At 39.7% G+C, this 17,363-nt stretch overlaps 1 protein-coding gene across 1 annotated transcript; it reads right to left on the bottom strand.

Annotated features, from left to right (window-relative positions):
* Window positions 1-843: 843 nt before the first annotated feature.
* On the bottom strand, window positions 844-7,782 carry LOC147331277 (alpha-1-syntrophin-like). Its single transcript, XM_086294095.1, has 3 exons — window positions 7,314-7,782; window positions 978-1,163; window positions 844-899 (listed from the first exon to the last, which is right to left on the bottom strand). The coding sequence occupies exons 1-3, from the start codon at window positions 7,594-7,596 to the stop codon at window positions 844-846; spliced, it is 525 nt and encodes a 174-aa protein (XP_086150221.1). The 5' UTR covers window positions 7,597-7,782.
* Between the last annotated feature and the right edge of the window lie 9,581 nt (window positions 7,783-17,363).

Genomic DNA, 17,363 nt, shown 5'->3' with positions numbered 1-17,363 from the left:
ATTGCAAAAAAGTGCAATAAACTACAAAACAATTGAAAATCGTTTTTGTTTTTTTAACATATATTTCTAGTTAGAGAAATTTAAGAGGCTTATCCCTCAAAACTGTAAATACAAAAAAGTTACACAAACTAGTTTCCCACCACAGGAAATTTATTTTGAGTGTCTTCATAGTTTTATTTTTGAAATACACCAATTTTTATATACTGCAGGAAAAACGAAAATAAATATTATAGTGCAAATTTGCAAAATAACAGCATATGCATCAAAATAAACTATTTCCAGCAGTGCAATAGGAGTCCTAAGCATCCCAGAAACGACACAGAAAGTCATAAACTCAAACATAACTTTTTAAAACACATAACAAGTAAAACACAAGCTCATAAGGCCCCGATCGTAAAAAACTACATTTCCGCAAAATGACGTCACTTCCGGTTTCGGGCAGGTCATGCGGTCATGTGATAGTTCGCGCTGATGGACGTAGGAAGTGTTACAAACAGCTGATGGATCGGCGAAGCGTGTTTCTGGAATATCATGTTTTTGTTGCTGCAAGTGATTTTTATGCAGTTTTTGCAAAGCTATATGTGGAAGGAAACTGTGACCTAGGACAAGCTGATGGCATAAGATGTAAGTACAACTCCTCCAGTTTCATATGCAAAAAAAATTATTGCGCTAGCTTACTTGGTTGCAGAGCTACCGGGATTTAAAAATAGTTACGCAAAACAGAGCGTGCCCGCTCCGATCGGCTGTAAAGGGTTAATACCCTGAGGACTATATCATTTGGCAATACGAGGAGTTTTTCTTCTTTGCATGTTTTGTAATTAACTTCTAATATCCTGTCACTTTTTAGAGCATCTGAACAGCAAAGCGGGCGCACAACAGGAAGAACAATGAAAGAAAGACTGAATTGGACAAAGAAGAAAATGTCAGAGTCACAGGATGTACTCTAATTGTTTTTGGCTAAATGAAAACTATCTTACCTTCAAGGATGACTTCTTTCCCGGTTTTTTTTAACGCTTGCACAGCCTCGTCATGCGTGGCCTCTCGTAAGTCGTAACCATTGACAGAGAGTATGGCATCACCAACATAAAGGGCCTCGGTCTGGTCAGCAGCCAGGCCTTTAAAAATTTTGGAGATGAGGATTGGCATCTTGTTTTCCTTGCCACCTGCATGATCAGACAAGAAAATCAAGTTAAAAATCATGTGGAAAAATCCAACTTTTACCACTAATTAGCTTCACAAAGCAGTTTGGTAGTTCCTATTTGAACGGCCTATTGGCAGTATATAAAGCAAATCAAATTATATGTTTTCTTGGACGCTGGTAAATAAAGCACTGATAAAAATGCCCTTAAATTCACTGTGACTTCACACCAGAAGGTATAAGTTAGAGCTGAGTCATAAAACTAAAAAAGTGTGTGGCTGGTTGGTAGTTATAAATATGAAATAAACAGTTTCTGTCCCTTATCACCTTAACATTAGTCACCTAAACTGCAGTTAAACGAGCACATAAAAACTGATGGAGACAGTGATCGGCCTACTGTACTATGGTCTGTGTCTCCGACTCTCCCTCCCTTTGTCTCTTTGTCACACAATGAAGGTCAACTAGTAAGCTGATGGATGCGCTGTAACTCTTGTGGTGGGCTTCCGCACTTCATGTGAAATATCATCGTTAATGTCAGCTTAAAGCTGGACTTTGGCCTTCAGGCTAGTGAGAAATAGTCTTAAAGACGATAAAATGCTTTTTGTGTTTTGGTTTTTTTTGCTATTTCTTCTGGGTGATCCCTCTGCGAGGATTTTTATCATGCAAATTTCTTTGGACACCCAATGTAGTATTCTTAAAAATATCAAAACTTCTACACACGCCACCAGGACGATGAACTTATCCACTATTCTGAGCACCATAGCATCATATAGATGTATAATCAGAGGCAATATGTGGCCCTCACTGACTCAGTCACTGAATTAACGAGGGTGTTCCAGAAAGCTTATAGAAAAGATAAGTTAATGTGGGTTTTAAAGCTTTGTTGGTGATGCTATCTTTTATGTATATCATCAAATGTTTAATAAAAAAACAACTAAACTTATAAACTTGAGTAATGACTTTAAATCTTAAAAAAAGATATGGGAATTTGTCACAGGACAGTTAAGTAACATGCATGACTATCAATACTGCTAGGTATATTTTTTAAGGTTTGTGTTTAATTAATGCCATTTTGAAAAGGAGCTGAAGAACCAACAACAAATACAGAAGCCAAAGTAGATGGATACCATGTTATCTGCCTATAAGCCTATAAGAGTCATTCTAAGAGAGCATTTTGTGGTTGTAAGTAGATACAACTAACTGGTAGAAATGATAGACTTCACTATACTACAATACAAAAAAAATCTGCAGTTCTTTCTTTAGTGGGTGACATTGTAAATGGATATTGCATATTGTATATGGAGTGTGAGAGAATTCTACTATCAACGTTGGAGATCTACAGGCCACAGTCAACAGGACCAGGAAGGTGCAGGAGATGTAACCTGGGACAGTGTACACTGAGAGACACAACCAAGTGGCTGGGATAGTGTGCAAGCACAGCTGTGCCTCATATGGGTTAGAAGTACCCAACTCCCAAATGGAGGACACCACAGAAGGTGGTTGAGAACAACAAGGCTAAGGTCCTGTGGGACTTCAAGCAGCTGCTGGCCAGCCAACCACACATAGTGGTGGTTGACACGGAGCAGAAGACCACAGTGGTCGTAGATGTGGCAGTCCCAGGGGACAGCAACATGAGAAAAGGGAGCACAAGAAAACAGAGAAGTAGCAGGGAACAACTGGAGCAGATGTGGAAGGTAAAGCCCATAATAGTCCCAGTGGTAACAGGAGCATTAGGAGATGTAACTGGAAGAGTGGCTCCAGCAGATTACAGGCACAACATTAGGGGTCTAAGTCCAGTGCAGTCCTAGGAACAGCTAAGATTCTGTGCAGTACCTCAGACTTTTGCAGAAGACCCAAGGAGGAACACACACACACACACATATCATGGCCTAGCATGTTATATACCACTAAATTAACATTTTATTCATGAGGTAACAGGCACAAGATAGCCCCAACTCATTACATTCTTTAAATAAGTAACTACACTCTTGTACAAAACTGAATAATAACAGTAAATAAGCTAATCCAACCACATAATTAATACTGGAAGATCTAACAGAATTGCTGTGAATGGACAGAGTTGCAACAACGACTGCAGACAATATGAGTGAACATACAATAAGGCTTCATTAAAGCTGATATGGATTGATATAGCTCAAGATGACACAGTGCATATAACAGAGGATTCAAATGTAGTACAGCAGTTGCACAGTAGGCAAGAGAGTTTCTAGGATATAGTGATACTGGTTTCTAAAGCCATTTTCAGACATGATGAATGTAACATTAATGGCTTCATTAGTCTGTTAAAGTGGCGGCATTCAAATATAGGTCACTATCACTTTAATGTTCCACACAGGTTCATTCAGACATGCCCAAGGCAATGACGGAGCCAGTGCTTTCTACCATAAAAAAAGGAGACAAGCATTGTCAGCATAAGCTCTACTCAAGTGTGGCAACACTTTTGAACATGCCATTGTCTACAAGAGCAACGTCTCAGTGTGTGCTGCTCAGCATACCAGCATGTGAGAGACAGCAGTGGCTGCAGTTCAAACTTGTGTCGTTAATAAAGTTATATTTAAATGTTACTCGGCCTGGCCTAGAAAGATAGAGATCATGACTTTTACAAAAAAAAGTGAAGCTCGTTTAGACATAAGGCCAACAAGTTTGGAGGTCATCGGTTTTATGGTAAAGAGTGTGAGTCTGAAAAAGGGCTAAAGTATCCAGGGGATGATGAGGAGGGTGTCAGAAACACTTAGCGTTGGCAGAGAAAAGGATGGGGGCACGTTTAGAGAGTAGACATTTGAATCAATGAGGAGACAAAACCTTTAAGGAACAGTTAAAAATATTTTTTTCCCACTTTCTTTACATTATAAAGCCTGACCTTGGAGGAGAGAGGAAATTCCCAAGAGAGTCTGAAGTTTCCCTCAAGTCTGAAATACCACTTACTGGAATGATTGCAGAATAAACATTTTTTGACATATTGTTCTAAAAAATAACCATTAATATGTCTGCCACTCCCACACAAACCTTTATTTCCTTCCTACCATTCTTGCAGGTGCATTTCATGTCAAATACAGTTCAGCACCTACAGCTGGGAATCTGTCAATCAAATATAAGGTGGGTGGCAGTGGTACAGACAGGGTGGAGCCACAGAAGCTTCTTATGGCAGATTAGTAAATGGTATAATAGTGCTGTGTATCTAATTTATTTATTATAATGCTTCTTCATCATCAAAAAATCTGCACGTCTGCACTTCAACTGTCATCAGCTTAATTCACACAATGCTGGAACAATATATAGAGTCAAAACAAAACTTCAAAGTATTGTGGATTCATATTCCTAATGCAATTTTATTAATATTTTTGTTATGCAATGTTGCACTTGAGTCTTGCTGACTGACAAAAATAATGTCTGGAAAAAGTATGAGTTGGTCTGTTATAAGAGTTTCAGGAACCAAAACATGGTTTCATAATATTTGGCCCACCCAACTGGAATTCAACACATAGGGACTATTCAAACAAAGTCTGGGATGGTTTTAAAGTGAAATAATTGTTTTATGGTACTGTTCACCAACTGCCTTCTCTCAAAGTAGCATTCCCTCTGACTGTCATTGTGGTTATATGCACGGACCGTGCACCTCAGTGGCTCCAAAGAAGGAAAAATGTCTGCAGAGACACGCAAACTTTTACCATTCTGCCTGTCCAGAGACCTGGAGTCTAGATTCCATGCCTCCCCTCTTAAATTTAGACGTGAGTTAAAGTTGCCTCCGTACTCTTCCTCAAGCTGGGGTGGGCTCCCTAAAATTAACACTAGTGGAGTACTCCACTCCCAGCCACATAGCTTTCATCTTTAGCCAATGACAACTGACTGCTGTGAGCTGCTTCTCTCAGCTGTTCGCAATGCGGTGTCAACTAGCCTACAAGTTTTTCTCTGTTCTTTCATTTGTTTCCCCCTGCGTTTCTGACACTTTTTTCTTCCTGCTTCTTTTTTCTTTTTACTCTTTTCACCTCTTTGACCTCTTGTCCCATATACCATTTCATGTTTGGCCTGCTCTTTCTGCCTGCACCTTTCACTTTCAATCTTGTATACCCTTCCTCCCAAAACTGCCTCTGAACATCCAGCATCGCAACAATGTCAAGCCAAAAGGCTTCTAGCTAGGATTTGGTTTTAATAACATGCTGTCTGATTTTCAAACCCACCCATTTCCACAGATGGACATCACAGTTATGTCATTAGGGTTTGGCTTTGTTTTGTTGTTGTTCGGAATTGCGGGGGGACTAAAAATTAAGATGTCACCAGCAGCTACAATGATGAGCCATCTTTGCAACATGACAATAATGCAAGTTTACAATTATCTATCAACTCGACACTTTACATCAACCAATCGCCAAGTGATTACCTGGGAAGACAAACTTGCCAGGAGGAAGCTACAGCTCACACACATGCAATTATACCCACACATGCTGCTTATAGATCCATGCCCGTTATTTATTACACCTTTTACTGCCTTGGCAGCCCATGCTTTACAACACAAGGTGACTTAAGGTTGTGAACTGACAATAATTCATTGATATGATACATGTCATCACACAGGGGTTATGATTAAAAAATATAATTAGATTTATTGAGACTGTGCAAGAAACCTAATGAGATTTTTATTTGTATATGTAATTCTAGGAAAACTCTTCCAGTACATATTTACAACACACCACCAGGAAAATCTGAATTTAGAAAGCTGACTTTTTAGGCGAGAATTGTGGGGTCTGCATTTGCATTTATCACGACCCAAGCAAAATAAGAAACACAGTATGTAATACATCAGTGTGCAACAAACAGTGTTTATTTAAGTTGCACAAAAGAATCATAAGTTCACCACAATAACCTCAAACAATTCTAGTTAAAGCCAAGGCGGCGGAACCCCACTGTGTGTGGCAAGAATATGAAAATGACCACCTAATTACTGTTTCAATTATAAAGACAATGTAAAGACACAAAGCAAGCTGTGTAAAAAGAAAAAGTGTAAATCTATCAGTTGCTACTAAATTTCAAGAACAAAAGCTGTAATATTTGTCCGTCTATAAAATATAATAATATCCAAAACATTCCTAAAACTTTGTTATCACATTCCTGTCCGTTTTATCTTTTATATTTACATAGCATCCCACTGCTCAACCTTCCTAATCATCTTCAGTTTGAGATCCCCACAGAGATAGGCTATTTTTGTGGAAGCAGGACAAGGAAAAGTCTTTTATCAGCTGCTGCAAAACACATGGCAGGTATGCAGGCTTTGCTGGTAAAATATGGAGAGATTACAACCTTTCTTCATTGAGAAGTCCCTGTAGAAACAATATTCTTGTGGCCACTATGTGCAGTAGAGGTCTCTGTGTCCATGTCTACTCCAGATTGCTTATTCAAAAGCAAAGTTCCACAGCCAAAAAGGTCTTTGAACCACCTAAAATACTCTGTAGAGCGTGGATTTTACTCTGTCACATATATTTATTGGTGTTACAGCTTCATAATCAGAAGTTAGATCTAATAAAACTAATGACACATTTGTGTATGTGAGTGTTGGTTGATAACGCATAATATTCAGGTTTATAACCTGCTTTGTTTGGTGTCTGTAGTCCATAAATAAATATGTTTAAATGAACTGCTGGTGTCGACACTGCTGGGTAATAAGCATCTACGGAAAGTATTCGGGGATTTGTGGAAACTTTTTAAAACCCAAATCGAGTTAAACAGAATCACGTGCCATTTCCTGATTTCTCTCAATTCAATTATCCAAGTTATTTAAACACGGTGGAACCCAACGTTACATGACAGTAGCGAACTAATTACCGTCTCCGGTGACTGTGGTGCACTGAAATGGTTCCCTGTTGAGGAGAGAAACAGCTTGAGAAAATCACAGCTGTCGTTTTTTCTGCGCTAACATCGGACCTATACGTGTGAGTTATAACACGAGCGGATATTTGTCATAGAGCAAATCGCGGAAAAGTTGCATTTTACGCACGTTTCTGAGAATTGTTGCACATTGTTGAAGTTAGGCAAGTTAACTGGCCGCTGTTTTCGCGGTGGGTGACAGAAGGTACGCTGTAGTCAAAACTTGTGTTAACTGACAGTAACTCGCCGTTCATGCAGTTAGCTATCTTTAAGATACTTTCGTAAACTACCTTACCTTTGATACTGATTCCGAGCCCGCCAACATCTTGCTTGGTAACTCGCACCGTGCGCTTCACGTTGGTGATGGTTTCCGGGACCGGGGACGAGCTGAGGTTCGGGGGGTCTCCGTTGATAGCACCGGCAGGACTCGGGTTTGGCTTCGCGGGTTCTTCGGTGCCCTCGCCGGGGTTTAACGTGAGACTATCTTCGGTAAGTGTAGCCAATACCCGGATCCAGCGGTCCACGGTCACTCGAAGTTCCAGCAGTCCCGTTTTCTGCGCCTTCATCGCGGCAGCCATGTTCAACGCATTCCTGGAATAACTCTAGACGGGCTGGCAGTCCTGTAAGAGGGGGTAGAGGGCTGTGGTAGGGGGCATGCAGACACACACATTGAACCCCCCTCCCTCTATTTTCTCCTCCTCCTCCAAAAGAGGTTTATCCAGTAGTAGGCTAAGTAAAGTTAATTGAGGGCGATGCGATTAGCAGCGGTGTTGACACACACTCAAAGTTCAAAGAGCTTCTTGTTCAGCCCATTCGTTAATCAGCAATGTGAGGTTGAGCCACGCATAATTAAGTTTTTGATTCATTATTTATTTCGAGTGTATTTCAACACCCAGCCTCAGATCACAGATCTCATTTCCAGTGTGCCCGAAACGCGCAAAATCACTGCGCATATATATATATATATATATATATATATATATATATATATATATATATATATATATATATATATATATATATATAAGTTCTGCAATAAGGAAAACAAAATCGATATGCTTTCAAGGCCAGAAACGTATTTCTAGTGAAGAGAGCTTATATCAGGAATGACACCCACTAAGCATCTTCGGCTTGAATTCTGCTGACAGAAAACAGTGGGTGTGATGTTACCATGAAGAAGCCTGCACGTTAATCAGAACAATTATATTTATTAGCTCTTATTCAAAATGGGTTTCAGGACAACAGGAACTGAAAGAGGCCATAATGCCCCTCAGTACCATGACACCGATGCCCTGTTGCAGCAGCTGAGGCATAGTTAAAGTTGGTCAGTAACCAAATAACCAAATAACCAGTAAATGTTGTTAAAACCAGACACGTGACCAGTAAGATGTTGTACAAAGCATGATTAGCCCAAAGCTCTTCTCCAGTAGGTACCAAATGAGTTGGCAGCGTGGTGTTTGAGCATCGCAAAGGATGAATCAATACTGGATACAGACCAAGACCAAACGACCTCATCTCCCAGACTGGGAATTCCATGACAGTGAAGAAATGGGCTAAAAAAATACATGAAAACTTTGTTGTTTGTGTTTGAAATTTTCTGCAGATAGAAGGTAGAATCGTGGTTTAGATTAGTAAACTGATTCCACCGGGGCTACTGCCAAAAATGCAAACCCATGGTGTTTCAGTTAAAAACCCAAAACAATCCTGCGTATGCTGAAGATGAGTGCCAGTAAGTGGAATTTCAGTTCTTTTCAGTCCACAATTTTCATGTTTAAATTTCCAGTTCAAACTAAAATATTTTTCAGATTTAATTTATTTCCTTCCTCATTTCTTCAGTTCAAACTGTTTAGCAATGCTTTCCATTTCTTTTGTAATTTGCAGAAATCTACTCTGGCTGTCAGTTTTCTTTTTCATTTAGTAATGAGTAGTAAATATGTAATGAAAAATGTGAAAAAAAAAATGCAATAACTATTTTGAACTATTTCCTCATATGCCATGATTTCAGGAGTAATAAGCCAAGCCGTTCAGTCTCGGTCTTGACAGAAACTCAACGTGGATAAGTACTGGACTGTTGTGGTGACTCAGCAGAGGTGCACTTAATTGTGCAGCATAGACATTAAGACCATGCAGGAGTCACTGAAACAAGCTGATGAAGCAGTCCTCATTTCCTATGCTCTGTTGCATCGGCAAGGTATCTGTCAGCCCTTCAGCTGTGTGTGTGGCAGCCTGTGTTGCATCTGCTTCACAGCAGGTGAAATAGCAAAGAAGTCCCAGCACTCAGGGTTGGAAAACACTCTTCTGGGTGGGCTGTTTAGAGGCAGTTGCTCCCTTAATGAAAACAAGTTTGGAGCTTTGACTGAAAATTCCTCTAAACCCACACAGATGCTCTAAATATTCTCATCTGTCAACAACATTTCTTTATAATTCTAAAGTAGCTAATCAACTCAAATATCAACGCTTACTTTATTCTAATTGGTTCATGTTTACTGTAGTGAATATTGATGTAACAACTTTATTTCTAACAACTTGTTTTTTAAGTCATAGACCATGGCTCAGCTTCACACTAAATATTCAACAGGGAATTTCAAAGCTTAGATTCAAATCTTTTGTCTCCCTCTAGTGATTAAATGGCTCTATTACCTCTACACTGGAAACCTAATCTGTTTAAATAACAAAGATTTCCCACATGTCCTATAGAGTACTTTAAAAAAAATCTAGGAACAGCTTCTGATTGTTATGCGATGAGGTTTTCACTGTGATAGAAATAAAATAAACAGTAAAAACAGCTGAATTAAGAGAAACTATTTCAGACTTTACTACAGTCTTGTTAAAGAAAACACATTTTGCAGTTATAAAGTATAGGCCATATGTATAAGGTTAAAATGCAATTACTGCGTCATTAACTGATATTAAACAAGCACAGCCTGTCCCAGGATTACCCTTTGATTATTTAGTTCATATCCAACCATATGTCTATTAGTATTCATGGATTTGTAGGCAATTAATGCCATATGGTACTCAAAGAGCAAAATAAATAAATACATTTAGATAATATAAACAAATATTGGACCAATCACAACTATCATTTGGACATTTCAGTTGCCCGGGGTGACACTTTAAAGTAAAGACAAAGGGTTTACTTGGAAATACTAAAGATACAACAATTATACTGTTTATGAACATACAAGATGGAGCTTGTTTTTATTGGCATCGTATCCATTAATATTATATAGATGTGATGGGGAACATAGTCTTGCAGTTAAAAATGTGGATTTTCAAATTTAAAGTGAAGTCAGATGATTCCTGTGTTTCCAAATAAGTCATACAAACTCAGCTATCACATCAACCCTGTTGTTTTCAGCAACAGCAAGCAACTGTTTTTTTTAAAAAAAGACACAACTATGATGAAACCACTCTATGGCAAGTGTACAATGTGGCATTTAATTAATTAATGGTTAATGAACGAATGGATTTATTGGCCAGTTGCTATGATTTTGTGAGGTAGAAATAAGGTCCAGTATCGGAGCTTGTTTTAGCCAAGCGGCAGTGTCCTGTTCTGTTCAACCTATGAGCGCACAAAAGAACAGCACCTGTAGCTCACCTGCACAGCAAAATCTCCAGTGTTAAATTAACACTAGAGAGTGTCTATATGGGTCCACACCTCTGAGTGTTAAATACAACACTGTTGAGTGTTAAATTAACACTTTTGACAGTGTTATATGTTTAAAAGTAACCTAGTCAGTTTTGAAGATTAACAATGGCTAACACTGAGCAGTGCTGATTTTCTAACACTGGAAAATAACTCAAAATGTTAGAAATATTCCAGTGTTAGCAAAACAGCACTGCTCAGTGTTAGCCATTGTTAATCTTCAAAACTGACTAGGTTACTTTTAAACATATAACACTGTCAAAAGTGTTAATTTAACACTCAACAGTGTTGTATTTAACACTCAGAGGTGTGGACCCATATAGACACTCTCTAGTGTTAATTTAACACTGGAGATTTTGCTGTGTGTCAGAGTGTGTACCGCATGTAGAAAAGTCTGTCCTCAGCTCAGAGGCCTGGGTTTGGTTCTGTTCCAGCTCACGTGTGCAGGTATGTAGGATTGTCATCCCAATCTTCCTGTTCTAGAAGGCGGAAAATCCCCAAAACAATAAACATGTCGCCTAAAGGAAATGGCTATTCAGTTTCTCCAGTAAGTATATTTTAAACCTGTTTTTCCAACATCTAAAATTAGCACCCCATTCAAAATCACAGTGAATTACAGATCCACCTGCCTAACCAAACTAGTTGGTGCTGGCATTAGGTAAAAATTACCCATCTTTTATACATAGCCAGTGTGGTTTGAGGTTCAGTTACCCTTGCTACATTTAACATAATTAATGAAACAAATAATTTATATGAAGTTTATTGTCACTTTTTCTCATTCCACCCATAAACCTTATCCTCCTTTGTCCACACTTTTGTTTAGAAAAGGATACGTCCTTGTACTAATTAGCACATGTATAGAAGCACACATATAAATAGCACAGCAAAAATGAATGGGAGACTTCAACAACAGTGCTTGACTTAAGAAGTGGGTCTACATGGTGATGTTTAGCATTATGACAAGTGGTTGGCCATCTGACCTCCAGTCTATGCATCTGTTGGTCTATTTGGGATGTGAGTGGCAGGTGGCCGGCCTCTCTTTCACAGTAGCACAGCTTAATATATTTGCAAAGCTTAGCTGAATGGAAGAGCAGGATTTGTAAGGATCTCTCACACACAAAAAACAAAACTGATTGGATTGTTTGGAGTGGATCTAGTCATCTATAGTATTAAAATTGTGCACATTAAAGTAGTGACTTGTTTGCTAGTGTGCTTGCATTTACAGTAGTGTAGGATGACATCATATTTCACCATTGTCCTTGCAGGATTTAACCAATACTGAGCACCGTCAAATTACACTAGAGCTTAAGTCAGCAAGAAGTCAAGGACCTGAAATTAAATCTGTTTTCTGTTGTGTACAGGAAAAACAACCAAAACGGTGAATGATGATTTGCACTAATAGAGTGCGTTGCGTGAATGTATGTCATTGCTGATAAACCTAATAGCAGTAAAAATCAAGAATGAATGAATAAAGGATATAAAACACAAGATTTTCATTTAAATATTAAAAAAAACCTTATTTAAATGCTTAAAATGACTATATGATATATTAAAAAACAAAAACAATATTAACTTTATCTATGATGGCTGTATGTGTAGTTGACAATGTATTTAATTTTATCTTTGCTAACATAAATTTAAAAAAACAAAAACAAACTAATATATAAATATATATGACTAAATGTAAGTTGAATAAAAGTTTAACATGTTAATGATCTATAAACGTCATTTCTGTCTAGGTCAAGGCAGACTGGTTTTCTGCTATGCTGAAGACAACTAACATTACCCTATACCACTTCTCAACAACATCAGACTGCTATTGTATCTCTTGTTGTTGTTTAAGTAATAAGACAATACGTTTGAATAATAATGACAACAAACTACAAACACAATTTGTATATACAGAACACATGTGCTCTGCCTCTCACCCAACGCCAGCTGGGACAGAATGCAGCCCCCTTCCCATGTCCACAGTTGGATAAACGGTTAAGAAAATGAATGGATGGATGTACACACACACTCAAGCAGACAAACAGACTACAACCCCCCAACTTATCATCTCTGCACCCTTAGTTCAGTCAGTCACATATATGCATATCTCAACTCCCCAAAGACAGTGGACAGTTGGGGAGCCCTACTGATTAGTTTCAACGTCCCCCTGCATCCTTCTGCCTTCTCCTGCCATCCTCCAAGCATCTTTGCTTCCCTCCCCTACTCTGCTAAGGGCAACAGCTCCAGAGGTCTACCATATGGACTAGTGTCTGAGCGGCTGACAGCCTGCCTCCCTGCAGCTTGCATGTGTGTGTGTTTTGTGTATGTGTTCATTTCAACCCTGTGCTGACTGTTTAGTCTGCCCCACCTGTTCCTCTGTAACAACAGACCAGACCTCTCATCAAGCCATCCATGACGGGCTGCTGGATGGATGGATGGATGGATGGATGGATGGATGGATGGATGGATGGATGGATGGATAGATAGATAGATAGATAGATAGATAGATAGATAGATAGATAGATAGATAGATAGATAGATAGATAGATAGATAGATAGATAGATAGATAGATAGAAATAAATAAATGGTAAATGGCCTGTATTTATATAGCGCTTTACTAGTCCCTAAGGACCCCAAAGCGCTTTACATATCCAGTCATCCACCCATTCACACACACATTCACACACTCATTCACACAGATAGATAGATAGATATCCTATCCTATCCTAAGGATATCTATATAGATAGACGAGTGATGATTGTGGCATTTTCATCTAGCAGAGCAACTGGGAATTATGTTATTTTTAAGCACCTGAAAGTCATTGAAAATGTTCTTAAATGAGCAAAAAAAGGAGAAAGGTTAAAAAAAATGGGGCAAAAGGCAGGAAAACAGATGGATAAGCTGAAGCAGACAGACAGATGAGGGGATAATAATAGATTAAAAATATGGAATAATTTATTCTTAAAAATGAATGACAGACTGTGCTGTGAACAGACAACAGTAGACAGACATACCGCCCTGCTTCCCGAACACCCAAGGACACAGGATAACAATGAATGAATTTGGGGGTGATAATGAGAGGTCAAACAGAAGAATAAGTCTCAGGCTTGTACACCTGTGGCCCACCTTCTGCCATCTAAACAACCCAGCAACCACAATCACCGCAATATTTAGTTACTCTCATTAAAACCTCCTGAATAATGTAAAGGTATATATGGATGAGACATTCATGCGGAGGAGAGGAGACCACACTGAGGGTTAGACGGATCTACATAATAGGAATATATCTCTCTCCATCTGCTCGTGTGTTTATAATCTTCCCCTCCTCCTTCTTAATGCTGATCTATCTATTTGATACCCCCACCCCATTCCCCCAATCAGCTTCTCTAACATCATGGTCTATATAGAGCCTGCCTTATTTTGCGTACTGAATGCGGTGCATGTGTGTCTATGCAAATGCATGTCTGTTTGTCTTTATCTGTGTATTTCAGTGTCTGTATGAGTTGACACAAGCACTTTGTGGTCTCAGAGGAATTAACCAAGCGTCTGCCACCTGACCCCGTTGACTCTGACCATCCTGGGCTCAGCTGATACGCGTGCCTTGTGGCCCTGACATGTGGATGACAAAAAAGCATGAAGAGTGGGAGGAGGCCAAGGACAGAAGGACCGGCAGGCAATGAATGATTATGATGACTAGGGCCATCTTGCTTGCCTCTGCAGCCTCCCCTCCACACCCCAGTAGAAATCCTGGACTTGGCCCTGGCTCTGGCTTACACATGGACAAGTGATCTGGCTTGGGTCGGCGTGGGTGAAGAGTCACCACCAGGCAGGGTCTGGCCTGTCAGCTGTCAGGGATGACAGGAGGAGACTAGAGGAGGTGTGTAAATAATAGAGGAAAATTGGTAAAGGTAAATAATCGCAAAAAGAAAATAGCTGAGGAGGGTGGATTTGTAAAAAGAAAGCTGAGGGAACAGACAAAAAAAGGAGATAATTTTGGAGGAGCTGACTAAAACAATGGATGAAAGGGAACAGGTTTTGCGGAGGTGTCATATCTGCCAGGCCTTATGCAACCTACAGTGCTCACACAGATGGCACGACTGCTGAGAAAGTAGGGTAAACAGTACCAGCTAATGACTTGCCCCCTCTTGACTTTGTACAGTGAGCTGAGAAAGCACATTATTGGAAAAAAGGGCAATCTCTCATGTGGATTAAGAATCTGTCAGGTCAACCATTGTACAGTGAAGAGTGAATAGGTAAATATGGGGGCTGGTGTAGTAATGGTCAAAGCTGGTTATAACTGAGCTCCACAGAGTTTGGAGAAGCCGTACCCAAAGGCTCGAGAATACTATGTCTCAACACTGAGAAGAAAAACACAAAAACCTCTAATCATTACCATGTCACAAAAATCAGATAAGAGCCAAATATCCTTGAGCAAAATATTAACCCCATGTTGCCCTCCAATGCATCCATCGGAGTGTGAATGCGAGTGAATGTTAGAAGCCCTAAAAACCTTAGATAAAGTGTTTGTGTGAATGGGCATGATTGGGTAAATGCACAAGTTGTATAAAGCGCTTTGAGTGCTCAGTGAGAGTAGAAAAGCGTTATATAAGAACCAGTCCACTTACCATTCTCTTTATACTTAAAAATGAAAATGCTCATGCATTAGGTCGCATGCTAATATTAGTCCTACAGTTTAACAGGGAGGGGGTTTACATATTGCTAAAACCTTGTAACAGCTCCAAATACATTTGGCTAGTCATCCAGTCAGCTCATAGTTCAGGTCAGTGTATTTGCTGTGTAACAGTCTTGGTTTGATTAAAGAGGCTGTGACAAAGAGGCTGAAAGAGGTTCAAGGGGGAGCAATGGCCAGCTGTCACATTGAGGGACCACAATGGCCACTGAAAATCCTACCACCATCTAAGCCTGTTTCTTCATTGACTCCAGTCTCCCGCCAACTGACTACTCACTTCTTTGTTAACCTGTCACAGGGCTAGTTGACAAGATGAGTTAGGACATTGTTGTCACTGTCAAAGATATTGTTTAAACTTATACATTTAAAGGGTGACTCACTGAATTAGTACTAGATTAGATCACAGTGACTGATGGAGTTCCCTACTGAAATAATAACAGATGTACTACAATACAGGGGCATTACAGTATTTCAGTGAAGCCTGTCTGAAGTAGTACTGCTAAGTAGTTAAGGTGTGCGCACAAGTGGTTTACAATTTGGGGTGTTTATTTTAAGTTTACAACCGCTGTCCAACTTAAACAATGAGTTGACTCATATAAATAGATTTGAATTCAATTCAATTTTATTTATATAGTGCCAAATCACAACAACAGTCACCTCAAGGCGCTCTATATTGTACAGTAGATCGTACAATAATAGATTTTTTGCATGCTCATGCGTGCTTATTTTTTGCATACTTCTTATATTGTTCAGTGCTGTGTTTAACTGTATGTTTTCCACGCCTGTCAGGCATAAAACCAACCCTATTTACCGGAACTATAAATAGGCTTCTTATGTTATTATAAAGAAAGTTAAAACTGTGTTACTCTCCTATAAGTGTAACTTAACTATTGAAAAATGCTATCTGAATGTGAACAGTAAGTGCTCTAGTGAGTGGCAAATGCAACTCTTGTAAAATCTGAAGATTCTGAACAGTTTTATCTTAAATAATAAGGAATGTGTTGTGAATGTGTATTCTTTCATTGTTATGTTGCTTGTGAGAACAGCACAGTCAATAACACCTGACTTGCACAGACACTGACTGACACAGCATATTGGCTCATGTGTCCCCAAACTGTAACTCCCCCTGATCTCCTGCTTCTCATTAAAACGATTAGTGTCCCTTACCCCTTCTTTGCACATGAAGGGGGGAGGCACACAGCGCCGGTAGCTGATAGCTCTTCAAGTCTTCCATGGCAGGAGTAGTAGGTAATGACTCCTGCCTGCCACGGTGGACCTTAATTTGTCATTGTAGCACAGCAGCTGTGCAGCATGCTGCAGAGAGCAGGTGGCAGCCTGGCAGGAGTGGAGGATGGGGAAGGGGGGGCGGTTGCTGGAAGGGAGAAGAGGCGGAGGAGGTGGTGGTGTGGGGTGGACAGGAGCGTGTGGCATATGTGGATGGGTGCGGGAGGGGTGGATGGAGAGCTGATGGTGGCTGGGTGTGTATATGCGTGTCTCGGGGGTGGTACAGTTGACAGCCTTCTCAGCCAGCATCCAAATATTATGCTGGTAAAGAAAAAAATAACACGTGAGACTCTGGATGCAATCCAAAACAATTTGTGGCTTCGACTCAACAGATGACACACAAAATATTCAACTTTGTTTTAACTTGCGTGCAAGTTTATTGTTCAAAGTTCAACATTAATTCATCCCTAAAGGGTAAATATCCACCATAGTTCTCTCGTCTTTGCTCGTTTCAGTGACAATTTGTGAAAGCTTTCCGAGCGATAGATTTAGGCTATGAAAAACAAAATCAATACACCAACAAGTTGAGGTCGTAAACGACTTTGCTCAAGGCAATGGAAGTGTGTCTGTCTGCTGTGAGGATTATGCGAGCTGAACTGGTGTCCTATTGTTGCCGCTGGGAGTTAATCATTACTGTTTCCCTGCTGCAAACGAGCGTTATTGGCTTTCTGCTTAAATGCTTACAATTAGTACCGCCCACTCAGATATTCTCTGTTGCGTTTGAGAAAA

This window comes from Aulonocara sp. 'chitande type north' Nkhata Bay, linkage group LG5 (assembly GCF_057382095.1).
Source record: "Aulonocara sp. 'chitande type north' Nkhata Bay isolate Kocher_YH1m ecotype deep benthic linkage group LG5, A_spYH_male_GT1.1, whole genome shotgun sequence".
NCBI classification, from domain to species: Eukaryota; Metazoa; Chordata; class Actinopteri; order Cichliformes; family Cichlidae; genus Aulonocara; species Aulonocara sp. 'chitande type north' Nkhata Bay.
This window is presented reverse-complemented; position numbering and strand designations above follow the sequence as displayed.

What these genes read in the sequence shown, in the direction of transcription:
- LOC147331277 (XM_086294095.1), bottom strand. Translation starts at nt 7,596, where the DNA reads ATGGCTGCCGCGATGAAGGCGCAGAAAACGGGACTGCTGGAACTTCGA. An exon ending in GCTCGGAATCAGTATCAAAG is followed by an intron (nt 1,164 to 7,313) that starts GTAAGGTAGTTT and finishes CTGATCATGCAG; the next exon opens with GTGGCAAGGAAAACAAGATG. An exon ending in GAAAGAAGTCATCCTTGAAG is followed by an intron (nt 900 to 977) that starts GTAAGATAGTTT and finishes TGTCCAATTCAG; the next exon opens with TCTTTCTTTCATTGTTCTTC.